The sequence below is a fragment of the Lepisosteus oculatus genome, chromosome 29, assembly GCF_040954835.1.
Source record: "Lepisosteus oculatus isolate fLepOcu1 chromosome 29, fLepOcu1.hap2, whole genome shotgun sequence".
Taxonomy (NCBI): domain Eukaryota; kingdom Metazoa; phylum Chordata; class Actinopteri; order Semionotiformes; family Lepisosteidae; genus Lepisosteus; species Lepisosteus oculatus.
The window spans coordinates 246,729-261,256 of NC_090724.1; the positions used below are offsets into that span (position 1 = coordinate 246,729).

General features: G+C 42.0%; 1 protein-coding gene across 4 annotated transcripts in view; it reads left to right on the plus strand.

Annotated features, from left to right (window-relative positions):
* Window positions 1-1,980: 1,980 nt before the first annotated feature.
* Window positions 1,981-14,528, plus strand: part of kdm4b (lysine (K)-specific demethylase 4B) — a 125,352-nt gene continuing 112,804 nt past the window's right edge. Inside the window, exon 1 of one of the 4 annotated variants that reach the window (XM_015365650.2) lies at window positions 1,981-2,000. Coding sequence is in view for 1 of the 4 variants with exons in the window: in XM_006639900.3 (XP_006639963.2) it covers window positions 2,353-2,516 (164 nt within the window). In the remaining 3 variants the exon portion in view is untranslated. The other 3 variants (XM_006639900.3, XM_015365648.2, XM_015365651.2) reach the window with 3 other exon arrangements.

Genomic DNA, 14,528 nt, shown 5'->3' on the forward strand with positions numbered 1-14,528 from the left:
GGAAAGAAAACAAACCTGGTATTTATAGTTCTAGAGATCCACATATTTCCGCTTGAGCTCTGCCTAATAGGATATCAACAGGAGCCGGCTCTTGCCCCTGAGGGTTTCAGTCTAACCGTTCCTAGTGTTAAAAATCCACCCATGACCTGTGGGCACTTAAAACAATTAAGCAAATAATGTGTCTAAGAAATCTGAGTGAAATATCAAAGCTGAACTTTTGTAATGTAGTTCTTAATTTTACTATTAATTTATAGGTCCATGATACAGGGACTTATCTTGCAACTTCAAACAAAAGACATGAAGGTGTGCTCAGCCAACAATATTAAAGTAAAGATGCAGACAAAAATTATAACAGCCAAACAGGAAAGATAGAGAAGCACTTGCCGCAAGTTCCAAGTTTTATTTCAGTTGCAGGAGTTGGTAGAGTGCCCTGTGGTGGACTGGTATCCTGTCCGGAGTGTACCCTGCCTTGTGCCTGTGGCTTCCTATGGTAGTCCCCAGCTCCCCTGTGACCCCGAACTGGAAGAAGCAGTTGGAAAATGGATGGATGGAAGAACAGAGCTGAACTGCACATGAACAGATCCACATTCCAGAGCAGCTTTGCAGAAGGTGTTACTTTGATGTTTCAGTAGGTTATAAGCATGAATTAGGCAGACGCAAACAGTCCCGCCAGGGCCAATTTTCCCAGAAGCACTTAACTCAAACCTACCTAGTGATGACAATTTATCAGACTGTTGTTGCAGAGTCTGTCAGTGGGGTTTCAAAGTCTCCCGTCCCCATGTCGTGGAACAGACACAAAGCGGGAAACTTAATTGTTTCATGAGATACCAATGTAGTTGAGGCACGTGAGCCAAGTGGCAGTATAACTCAGTCATTTCACTGGGAGTGCCGTCTATCCTGACCGTTATTGTTCATTTGAATAGAATTTGAATGTTTGAAGGGATTTGAGAACAGATATAATTAAGGTTATGCTCATCTGTCTGGGACATTACTAGATAAGGCATCAGGGGTTAAGCAATGTGAAATATGTTCCCTCTTATGTTTTTCCCCAAGAGGGGGAGGTGTTGGTGTGTTAATGAGCACAGCCACTCATTTGCCCAAGAGGATGTGCCCTTGCTGTTTGTGGATGTTGTTAATAAAGTTTAGTTCAGGTTCCTGCACACCTGGGATCAGAGCTTCCTGTGCTTGTTCCCACCTGACACTTGCTCACTCACACACACTACTTTTTAAGAGCATAAGTCACAATTTAAAAATGATTCAAATCAAAAATTGAAATAAATTATCTTATGATAAAGAACTGGAACAAAACCCAGGGCCGGGACTGGGAAACACGACTGTATCTATTGGAGTATTATTTTAATTCTGCTTTGTGGAATTGTATTCCCTTTAAAATGATTACTTCTCTCCTATTTCTGGCCATATGTAGAGAATGGCGTATAAAGGAAAACATGCCGATATGAGCTCGAACCCATATGGTAAAAATAACAAGTATGGGTAAATGGTATTACCATCCTAGAAATCTTCCAAAGGAGCACAACATGTGCAGACAACCTTTAAAATAGGACATTTATTTGGAATCTATTATTGATTAACACCCTGCACAATTTATGGGATGGTATTTAACAAAAAATGATCATTATTTTGAAATAGCTATTAAACGCAAAGGTAAGTATGGCAAGTACAGATAACACCCGCCAATAAATAAGAATAAAACCCCTTTCTTTCAAATTTGTGTGCTGAGCACCCATGAGGAGAGCAAGTGTTGCAGGACCGGTGGGCGCTGTGACAATCCGCACGTACACACCGCCGCTCTACCGAACCTGAGCGCGGCTCGGGGGCGGGACCCTGTGATTGACAGACCGAGCGGCCAATGAAGCTGCATAGCCAGGCTGCCAGCTGCAGGAAACCACACCAACAGGAGTAAGAGATCCGCCGGTCGCCCCCCAGTGCGTGTCAGCGGGTTATTGGAGTATAAAGCAAAACAATCCTCGCAAACCACGGTCAGTATGCAAAAAACAAAGTGACATTCCTCCGTCGTTTACGTTTTCCACTACAACGGCTCAGTGCCCACAACTTTATTATAAAATAAAATGCACGCTGCCAAACGGGTGCCATTTCGGCCCCGGCAGAATACCCCCAATAAGTACAACACAACGCTCCACCCCTTTGAGCCAACATGGCCTTTACCGAAGAGGCGTTCAGACCCCTGCCTTGGGAAAGAAAATAAGAGGGCATATTTAACTGCACGGAAGGGCCCGGGGGATCGCCCAATCAGAGTCGGCCTTCGCATGACGGTTTGTTAGGTCGGCGACGCCCATTGGCTGTCCTCCTTGTCCGTGAGAGGACGGGCCAATGGGCCGCCGGCCGTGGAGGTCGAGGTGGGCGGGCGGAGGAGTGGGGCGGTGTCCAATCAGGAGGGGGCGTGAGGCGCAGCGTCCCCCGAGCTCGAGCCGCTGGAGCCCCAGCGCGAGCGCGACGGGAGCGGCGGGACCCTCACAGGCCGGCGAGCCACCCAGGTACGGCAGGAGCACGGCGCCGCCGCGACAGCCTCCGGTCCGCCGGCGTCACGGTGTGTCGGTGGCTTATTTTTCGTACCGGAGGGACGAGGTGTGTGCGTGGGGGCAGCGAGACGAAAACTTGTTCCGTTTGCAGATGGGGAGACAATTGCCCTTTTCCTGGGGAGGAATGGACTGTAGTTCCGCACGGTGCAGGTCCGGAGCACTGCGATAAGCTGACAGCAGCAAAGCACACTTTATAGGGAAAAAAAGGCAGGAGAGGTATAAAGAGCATTGTTTCACTTCCAGGGTGAATGTTAATGCTGTGTTTTGCTACAGCGCAGAGAGCACGGTTTGCTTGGTGAACTGCAATTTGTTTTAATAAACAAATAAACAACAGTGTTGTCTGTCTTACCACGAAATGGGCTTTAGTGTGAGTGCAGTGTTGAGCGAATTTAAATGAGCCCTGTATCAATGCTAGAACGTTTAATGCATCTTATTATAGAGAACGACAATGGGTACTTTATGTACGCTTAGTAATGTAGTTCCATAAATCGAGTATCGGACGTTATTAACTTTTTAGTGTTTAAGATATCTGTAATAACCTTTGGGTGCACGGGTGCGATATGAGATTAAGCTTTGGTTCACAATGGGTCAATAATATTATTGTTTTTAAACGGGGTTATTATGGTTTTATTTAATGTTTTCTGGGGGGCGGCACTGTTCGTGTTTTACGTGAATGTTTTTCCCTGCATCCCTTCTGTTGTTGAACACTTGAGCTAGAAGCGCTCTTCTCTGAAACTTGAATCATCCAGGGGGGATGTTTGCGTTCGGCTGGCGGACCCGGATGCCCGAGCACCACTCTCGCCTGGCCCTGTAGGCATTGTTCGGTCTGTGCAGCCAAGAGTCTCGGTCGAAACTGTATTGTTCTTGAAACTTTTGCGAGCGGGGCTGTAAGTTTGAGCTTTGCAGTAGCTTGTGTCAACCATCTGAAGTTAGCAGCCGTTGTTGTACCGTTGCTTACTCAACCCACATAAAGGATGGTGTCCATCTAGTTCAATTGATTTTCGTATGTCACGAGTGAAGTGCGCGTGAAGTCAATGGATTGCATTGTCTACGAAATAACGTTTTATCAAGGCAGGCATTTGGAATGGCTTTGGACCCCCCCCCACGGGTTATTGATTAGTTTAAGTAAGACAAACCCTTTAATTTGGTCTGTCTAAACGCGGTGCCTACTGCGGTCTTTGCTTTGGTTTGGAATTAAAGATCATCTTTGTTTCCAGGTCTAATGGTGTGTATGTATCAGAATTGCATTTTGGGATGTGTGAAATGGTGACAATTGAACATTTAAATTAGCTACTGGAAAGCCTGTCACAAAACAGTGTGAAAGTGTCGTGAAGAAGTCTAAGCTTTTTTTACAAGACATGTAGCATAGAAAACTTACTTTATGCTGCTTCTTTTGGTCATTCTTTGCAAGTCTACAAGTACTGGTGAACTATTTTGATTGAAAATGTGGAGTTTTAAATGGTTATTGAAATTGCACATCCTACCCAAGCTGTTGTATAAAGCGAAATCATTTTTGATGGAAGGTAAACTTGGCGTTTTTGGGGTACCAGTGTTTTCAGCCTTGTAGCTTGGCCTTGGCAGAGCTCAGAAGCCGAGCTGGCCCTGGTCAGGACCAGGCTGGGTTGCTGCTGTGAGTGGCGGTTGTGTGCCTGTGGGTGGCGCCCTTTTCTAACTGCTTTATTCAGCACAGGGTTGCGAGGGAGCTAGAGCCAGTTCAGGCAAGTAACAGGTGCAAGGCAGCCTCTTCGATTTCACTTTGTTTCGTTTTAACTGGAAAATGTGCTTTAAAGCCTGTGATGGATTGGCATTGCGTCCCTGGGGTCCCCTGCCTTGTGCCTGTTGCTTGCTGCGATTCGGAATTGGACGAAGTGGTTAGGAAGAGGTTGGAAGGATGTCTTTTAAAGCCACCGCTTATCCATGTCTGTAAGCAGATTTCGTAGCATGTTTACCTGGACCTTGAGTATCTGTTAAGCCTTATCGGTGGTGTTTTGGTATCTGCTGGGTGGCTCAGCCAGGGAAGGTGCAGGTGGAGCCCCGTCATCTCCCCTTATCTGGTCCAGCCTGCTGTGCCCCTCCTCCAGGTGACACTCGCCTTCCTGCGGAGGCACTCTGGAGCCTGCTGTGTGTGAGGTCGTGAAGGGCTCAGGGCCTGACATGGCAAAGGCTGTTCTGCACAACAATCCTCATTCCCTTTGTTTGAAGGAAGTCATTGTAACAAATCATTAACAGGCTGTCTTAAATCTTGTGAGTATTTAGATCTCTGCGGTGTTACTTCTAAGGGAGTTTTTTTCTGCCCTCTACCCCTGATGGTTACTGTTACATTACACTACTCTTTCTCTGTTACATTACACTACTTGACAGCAACTTATTTCCTTTTGACTTATTGTCTTGTTTAACCCTGTCTGTAAACTAGTTGTGAATGGAGCTATACAAATATACTGAACTGAGCTGTGCATTGATCCCGGAGTTGCACTGAAATGCAGTCATAAGGTCCATGGCCTCTTAAGCCTTTCATTCCAAAGGAGCTCTTATTAGCTAATTGAACAAATTGTTCACTTAACCTCACTGGCCTTGCTTAGATATGGTTTTAAAGAGACCCTCATCCCATTGGACTGATATCAACCTGCATTTGGAAAAGTGCAGCCAGTCTCGGAGGGACCCCAGGGGAGGACAGAACTGCCCTCCTGAGTGGAGACCACTTGGCTTAGCTCATCCCGGCCCAGAGCTGGGGTGGGCGCTAGTCTGTCCAGCTTTGCTTTAGGAGCTCCTGGTCTCAAATTCATAATAGAAATGTATCTACCCAAAAATACACCTGTTACATTGTGCATATAATTTATATTGATCTCATCATCATAAAAACAAATAGCTGGAGTATAATTCCAAAAGAACAGTTCTGACTTCGGTGATCCTGTACGTTTAGGAGGCTGTATCTGAATGAAGGTGTGTACGTGGGTTCTTATTAACCGATTGGAAAACGTGCACTCCTGCTATCTGTGCCTCTCGGGAGGATGCTGCTCTATTAACCCAGGAGTGAGAGAAAATCCCCAAGCCTATTTCCCTTTCCCTACTCTCGAAAGTGGCACAAGTGGAAAGTGATTGCGCAAGTGATCTTTGTTCTATCAACACGTTATGCCCACACCTTTGGGGGAAATGGACCCAGCCACTGATCCTGCCTTAACGCTTTCAGGCTGAATTGCATAGGAAGTTTGGAACATCCACTGATTACCTAAACTGGCTGAAAAGAGAATCATGGCTTCTTGGCTACAATGAAGAAATGTGCCATACATGTTTCATTGCGCTTTCTGCTAAGGATGGCAGTGATTTGTTAAAGACTGAGCTGCCCATTCAGGGGGGAAGAAGGACTGTGAAAAAAGAAAATAAATAGCATTTTTCTGGGTTTTTGTCCTGCCTGATTGTAATTTTCTTGGTGAAGGTGAAGTTGCTGACATGCCTCACTGTGTGGAAAATTTAGCATACTGACCTGTTGGGTAGTAGCCCTATTCCTATTCATGGTTTTACTAGATGTAGATCACCATGCAAATTAGTAGTAGTACAAGAGTACCTGACATAAAATCAGGCTGTTTAGTTATCAAACAATTCTATTTACCTGGAAGTGTGAATCATATAACCCCTGGGATGGGTGTACAATGTTTCAAAACAATGTTTCCCATGCCTGTCAAAACACTTGTTTTGTCATTTAGTATCCAAGTAGCAATTCAAATGCAAGCTTCAGGTCAGATCTTAAATATTGGCACATATATAAGCCTGTAGCCTGTATGTAACTAAACATAAAAGATGTTACCCTAGGTGTCTTTCGTGTTTGTGAATCTTGGGAGCAGATACTTGGATACTCCGGACTTTGTCTAGTATTTAATATATGATGCCCTGCTCAAGTCGGGGTGACCTAACTCCAGCGGGGCCGGGCCTGTTGTGTTCTGCTGTTTTGAGGACACTAATGTTATAGTCCATGTCAATCGGTGACGTTTGGACCATGAGTATCCAGCTGCTGAGTGTGTGCAAATACCTTTAGTGGTTGAGTTGCACAGGATTGTGTGGCTGTTCACTGTCTATTAAAGCACCATTCACATCAGCCACTGTGTCGGTCGTACCACTTGTCAGAGTGTGTTTACACCTACAGCCGTGGCGAAAACAAAGCATCCTTTTGCTGGTTTAAATATGCACAATGCTGTAGGGTTTCTTCCAGCACTGTTGAAATGTTTTCTTTCGTGCCGTGGGATTTTTTTATTTCAAGTAGTAGACGACAGTAGAAGATTCTCAAACCTGTTTCCTGTAGAGCCTTGCGTTTTGATTTGTATTCACAGTTAATAATTATCACAATTACAATTATTTTCTTAAATATTTTCTTCACCACATTAACATGATTTTTTGGAAGGTCTTTTGCAGTTGATTGCTGAAAACTTTCACTTTCTCAAATAGTTATAAACTGAATTGTGAAAGTTATGCATGTTTGAGTAAGTTATTAACATTAAATTCAAATTCAAGACAAATTGAAAGTATTGCTTTTGAATGTCGACCCCATTCCTTGGTTAAAACCTCATTTGTATATTTAATATTGTTAAACATAGTGTGCAATTCTCTGAAATGTTCTGGAGTGTATTGAAGGAAAGAGCAGAATATTCTGATTGCGAAATAGTTGTTTGTACAATGGTGTTCCTTAAAGAGGAATAAGTCAACAGCATGCCCTAGGCAGGGGAAGGACACAGTGTAATTATTATCTATCTATATACATAGGTAGACATGCTGCAGGTGCCACCTGCACTCAAGATTAATACCTCTACAGGGCCTGACGTCCCACGAATTCCACTTAAGGAAATGAGACATGCTTCCAAAAACTGTGATCCAAAAGGTTAATGCTTAAAGTCACAGTCTGAAGACAGGTGATTTTTTTTATTGGTTTGGTTATTATAATATCTGACACCACAATGTGGAACATTTTTAAAACATGGATGTGAAGTTAACGAATTGATTATGCTGTGCTAACAAGCTAGCTTATAGCTGTAAAAGTTAAATATTTGCCAACTTGTTGGTGTAATTAGCTTGACCATGGCAGTTATTATATGTTAGCCATCTTCCTTTAGATGCTGGTATACAATGTTTAAAACAGTCCTTTTACACACTTTAACTGCACATACACACCTGCAGTATGTGTTGCAGTTATAGCATTAAAATGTATTGAAAATTGTGAATAATTTAAATGGGCAGTGATGTGATTTTGAGATGTGATATTTAAAACTGTTACAACGTTGCTGGTCAAGAAACATTTGATCTCACTGGCTAATAACAGCTTTTAAGAGACTTGTGTTTATTCAAAGCAGAAATTCAGAAATCCCAACACTGGAAATATTTTTTAAGGGGAAATTCAGATCAACCAACTGTTACTCTGAGCCGTGGGGCAGGTTTGGATTAGGAAGCCGGAGTCTCTTGGCTCCTGGTGGAACAGCGACTCTTCCAGTTGATGCCAAACCACGTGCACATCACTATAGAGTTGTTTTGTTGAAAGCCAAATGATTTGATTGGAGCCTGTGTGCTCTTCATCATTGCTAAAGAAGTGTGGATATAGAGTTGTGGCCTTGAGCTGAGCCATAATGATACAATCTGCGGTTCCAAATTGGGTCATGTAAAAACTGGTTATTTATGAATCTGAATGGGAAAAGAAAGATCAAAGGAGTCAGGAAGCTCCTTGAGAGAAAATCTGTTAGTCTTGACCATATACTGTGAGCCTTACAGGGATCTGTACAAAGGCTGTCTGCATTGTGAGAACAGACGTGCTGGGCTCAGGCTGGACATCAGAGCTGCTTTCACAGCTCTCTCTGCATCGTGTTTCATTCTGCTATTTTTAGCTTGCTAATTACACTTTTTTTCCTTGTGGCACTATAAAAGTATTAGAAAAAGAGTAAGGAAAAAATGATTGACCGGAATAATAAATGGCATCCACAAAACTTGATTGTGACATTTCTTTCTATGCTCTAACTAAATCAGATCATAAAACAATGTTTAAGGTGGCCTTCATTTTAAAATAGTATGATTAAGCAACATTACATTTGGTTTTCTTCTGTGTAATTCTTTGCTGTGGAATTATTGTGAAATTCTCTTCAGAGACTCCAAGACCTTCTTGTGAAGGTGACCACAAAGGTGAAAATGGCAAAGACATCCCATTTTCCTGTACATCTGTGCCAATTTGTTTAACAAATATAATGTCTAACATGTCCCAGTGCTGGTCTGCCTTATTTTTATGAGACACAGAAAGACCATTATTGAATAGCAGCCCAGAGACCTGCTGCTGATAATGTTTCTGCGTTGCCAGGGTGCAGAAGGTTTGACTGTTTGCACAGATAGGGCGAAAGCTGAAGAAGATGTGGCTGTAGTACTGTTATGGCACAATGAGCTGCTTGTCTGTCCTCCTAAGCATTTTGTTTGCTAACAGATGCTTTCTTGCAACAGTGTTCTCATACTAACACCATCCAAAAAACAAGCTTTTGAGTTTAGAAAAAAAACGGTTTGGCAAATCCCTGTTCAACAATACTGAGAAGTCATGTGAGGAGCTAACACATATACCTCTAAATGTGACAATACAACTTTTCACTGATGTGAAAAATGTCTGCTATCTGCATACTAAAACGTAGATCCCACATAAGAAGAGTCGGCATCCAAGGATTTTTCTGAAGCTGTTAATTTTTAAGCTAGTAACTTGACCAAAAATGTAAATGAGGGACATCGAGTATATTGAAAACAAGGAATTCCTTATGTAAATGCATAAAAATGGCCCCCTTTTGTTAGCAACCTCTTGGCCTATTTACCCCTTTTTGTAGTTCATTGATGCAAGGATCTCATCCAGCCTTATTGTAAAATAAATCCAAGTAATGGTCCTTCAACACCCTACATTGTGCCACGTGTTAATTTAGCAGATATCCCAGCATGCTTTGGGTTATGTGAACAAGTGCTGGACAGGCCTTGTTGCCATAATGATTGATGCAAGGCTACAAGAGGACAAGACTGTTGGGGCATGTTTGGCTGGAACTTCCATAGCCATGGCTGCTCAGCTTGCTGATGTTTCATTAGTAGTGGTGCCTAAGGGAATGTCAGTGTGGAACTCCAAGGGAAAGATTAAATCAGCAGAGAGCCACAGTAAGAGGGAAGTGTATACTCCAGGATCGTGATATCCATACAAATTGCTTTTTACACCTGGCAATGCACGTTTGTGAGTTGTGTGCTGCAAAGAGCACAGGCAATGGGCTACCAAACAGTGGAGAGAGATGACATGGTCAGACGAGTCAAGTTGCACCACACAATGTAATCTACAAATGGATTGCACGTGTGGAGCTGACCAGAATGTCTCTCAGCTCTGAGTGCTTGGCTCCAACAGTGAAGGGTTCTGGTGGTTCTGTAATGTTATGGGATGCATTTTACCGGTGTGGTTTGCACAACTGATATACTTAGAAGTCAAGGACAATGCTAATCAAAATTTAATGGTACTGAATAATCATCTATACCCCATGTTGCAGCATTTCTTTCCTGCCGTTATGGTTGTCTTCCAGGCTGACAATCCCACCCACACAAAGTGGACCTGTGGTTGTTTGGTGGTTTGATGAGTGTGAACAAAGGGCATGTTGCAGATGTTATCTGTACGTCATGGCCTTAACCCTTTGAATCATGCGTTCCATGGAAATACGTTTCCCCGCAGTTGATAGGACACTAGTCCATTGCAGGCTTGCATGCCCAGCAGCACTGATACCTGCTTACTCAGGTGGGTGGAGTTGAGCAACCAGAGTAAAGTTCTTTGTTCAGAGATTGGACAGCAGTGACAATATTGGGCTCATAAACTGCCCTCAGATAGTCCAGTTTTAAACAGGAAAAATGTTGGTTCAAAACTAGCCTGAACACCACCTGCAGGTTCTAACCTGTGGGTGAATATCTCACTGCCCAAAAATAACTTTCCTGCCTGCAGTACTCTGGCACTGTCCTTGCTGAGTTTGCAGAAGAGGCTGAAGAAAAACGGATGTGCTTTCTTTTGGAGAAGCTTTCTTTTGATAAAAGGGTGTTTGTTCACACTTCACTATAGACACAAATAGTGTACAGAGACCATGTGTTAATCATGTTGTGGCTGGTTTAAATATTTCAGCATTCAGTATTTAATTTTTATAGCCTGTTTGCTAATGTCAGGATTGGGCATGTATGGTTTCAGTGCTTTTGCCCTTCGATGTGCATAGCAGTTTTTCCCTCAAGGTATTTCTGGGTCATACCTGTTAAAAGTACACAGAATTTGTTAGGTTCACATACCTCTTATGTAACTTAATTCCCGTGTACCTGTGAAATGTGTAGATGTTGATCATGCCTTCTTGGAACTGTGGATAGGTTTGCACTTCTAGTGATGTGGAATTTGCTGGAGGCAGCTTGCAGAGACATGCAGTTGCTTAACTCATTGCCTGCTGGTTCATACTACACGAGTGATGACAGGAAGAAGCCATTTCATGAAGGATCTCTGGCAGCCAGTGTTAATCCAGACACCTGAAACTGTGCAAAGAATTTGAGTTCAGTTTTTAAAAGCTGTGGTTTCATTTGCACGTTTAATCTTTACTTCTTTGCGATGTTCTGAACACTTTAAGGCAGCTTTATTGGCAGGCTCAACGGTGGACAGTGGGAAGCTTTAACGCACATCATTGCAAACCTGTCCTGAAAGGTTCAGAGCATTTGCATTTGTGGAGTGAGGGTGAAGGATCAGACCTCCGCCCTGGTTTTCAGTGAAGTTAGTGAGCAAGGCAGGGCTGGATTGCTTCAGATATTGTGTGCTAATCTGTGATTTTGTCATGGTTTTCACATATTTGCAACTGGACTTTGATGTGATAACAGTCATTGTGTTTTAAAATGCTGTGAACATTTCATCTTGTTAAAGAACAGTGCTGAACTTCTGTCTTAATGTAACAGTAACAAAAGCACAGATCTGGCATCCTTACCTCTTCGACTCAATTTTGTTCCCTTCAGTTTTTGTACAGAAATGTGTTTGTAATTAGCGTGGTACTGGATGTCACTTTTTCTCTGCTCTTCTTTAAAGTGAAACCAGTCTTCCCTCCTCGGAGGCCTGTTTCCTGTATTTAAATGTCCAAAGGAAAATAAACAGTGCTTTGTTTACAAGTATTGGAAAATGTCCTCACAAAAAAATCTTATTTCCCCCCTTCCCAGACTTCCCAATTTGTTGAATTGCAGATGTGTACATTTTTTAAGTGAATATTTTTAATACAAACTTGAATTCTCAAACTGTCAGTACAGCTGGTGGTAAAAACTGCAAAGAAAAATCTAAAATAAAACTTGTAAAACTATGAAAAAATTATACAGTCTTTGGCAGACCTCTCCATGCTGTGAGATTTTCTTCCAGTTCTGAGCAAGGGGCACAATGAACTGGCCTGGTTTTAGCGATGTAAGAAACCTTAAAGCTAATGCAAACAGGTTTCCTGTTCTTGAAAGTAACTATAGAGAAAATGAAACCCTCTTTTGCAGACAGAAAAACAGTATAGTTTGGAGTGTTTGAATAAGAATGAATTTGTGAGTGTGGCCGTGGTCAGCTAGTGCAGTACCCTCCGGTGTGCAACATTATCATAACTCTTGGGAATGTGTTTCATGATGCATTCTTAATCACCAGTGTAGAATTATGTTGAGGGGGAGAGTTTCCTCATGTATAACGCAGTTCCAGAAACTTGATTTGTTGGCTAGATTACTTGCAGTTTAGAAGACCTTTCTAAGGAAAAAGGAAGTTTTATAGTTTTTCTCTTTGTTCATCTTCAGGCCACCAGTGCTATGATGTTTTTCCGAATTGCCATGTGTGTACGCACATCACTGCTTCGACCCAGTATTTTTTATGTTGTATTAAATATACCTATTGTGATATGATTTTCCATATAATGTTCAGTTTGTTGTTGTTGACCATGTGAAAAACATCTGGTGTTTTGAAGGCCTCATATCTTTAGCTGTGTATTTTTGTCTAGTCCATTCAAGTGCAGGTCTTTCATTCTTCTACCTGTTTCCCAGATGTGAATAACATGACTGTAGTGAAGTCTCATCTTCAACAGCATAAAATGTATTTTTCCTTGTGTGCTGTACAGAAATCCAATCTAAAACGGATACATATATTGGATGCTATCTCTGTTATTGTTTTAATTTAAAAATAAGGTAAGACTAATATCCCCTTCCCATCACACTGCTTATGATCCTGTGGGTTTTCATTGTGTAATTTACTTTAGATGCAAACTCCTGTCATTCAAGATGCAGTTCATTACTGCAGTGGACTACTGTCTAGGATGCTGACTTCATCAAATCTTTTAGACTCATTTGAGAATCACATTGGTGATGTGAAGAGATGTGAGGAGGCAATGCCAACCACTGTGCCATTTTGCTTTTTAAAAAAATCTTTCTGTATATAATTTATTTGCACTTTTGGTTAGTTAGAACCAAAAATTGTTTTTAAGTTCAGGAAATATAATCATGTTATGAAGCTGCTTATCATTTATTATTCTTTGGATAAGTTGAAGACACTTACATCTTGGCTCAGTGCAATGTGTTAGGAGTAGCTTACCAAATACAAGGTTTTGATCCATAAGAAATCCTGGAATTCTTTGGGTACATATTTATAGGTTTAATGTTTGGAAGAAACAATTGTACTATAGAGGGCTAGGGGTGAGGGTGCTGTCTGCTGTTTTTCACTCCTAATCTCTGCTTTCTTCTGGAGAACTACATCTCCAGGTGACTTTCACTGCCCAATAAGAAGATAAGGTTATAAACAAGAGAAGCTCAATCTAACACAACTAACTCTAGGTATTGTATCAAGGTGTTTCTTGAAGGATATTAGTTTTGACGGCCTGGCTTGGTTGCTTTTTCCTCCCACAACCTAAGTGAGTGAGCAAAAGGCCTCCTGGTCTCAGTTATTGTAAATACAATCTAAGCCCACCCAATTTGAACTATCAGTGCATGCTTTTCACATTGGCTCCCAGCTATGAGCTCTCTCATTGCACACAGAAGACTGAGGTGTAGGCAGATGCATCTGAGCCCTTCATTTTGTAGGGCGACGCAGGCAAAACCCGGAATTGGAAATGCAGAATTCAGCACGAAATGTAGAAGAGGCTGGAGGGCTTGTGGCACTATAAGACTGGAGAATCCAGATTAATCCCCCCCAGCAATCGGTGATGCATGGCTCTCTGTATGATTAGCTAGCTTTTCACTTCTGACTCCTTTAAAATTACTAAAGATCTCTGTAGATCTTTAAAGTGCATTGTTTTGAGACTATTGGAGATTTATATTTAACTCTTCTATGTTTTGTCACTTGGATCAAACATAACCATTTTTTAAAATGAAACGTTTTGTGATTTTTGAGGGAGTGAAATACGCTTGTGTAGTTATCTTGATGCAGATGTTCAAACTCATGCATCAGCAATCCAGCAGAAAACAAGCAGTTTCTGGAACAGCAATGTTTTTTCTTGGTTGAGGTACGTTGCTTTCCTCAGATGAATCTTAATTATAATTTATAGCTGAGGTTTCCCAGGAAGCTGTGTGCAGCTATCAGCCTGAGCCAGAGAGGGAGCTGGTGTCGAACCGACAAACTAATCACTAATATGGAGATTTGATCACTTTCATTGCTTAACTGCCGCACTGTAAAAAGCAAATAGAATTATTTTGAAAAACAAAACGATCATTTCTTCCTTCACAATGTGCTTGCTTCTATTTAATTTACTAGGCTAGGTAATTTTCTCTTGTTTTCTGGTGTCATGTTAATAGTGCCCTTTCCATGTAGACTGAATTTATTCCTTCATTAGTCTTGCATGTGAACGAACGTTCCTGACACGCTTGGATAACTGAAGTAGTCCTTGTGAAATCAAGTTATTCTTGTGGACACACTTCCTAAAACTTTTGCATAACCCTGTTCCAGTCTGAAGGCCCCATCTATTCTAGCATTGGTTGTTG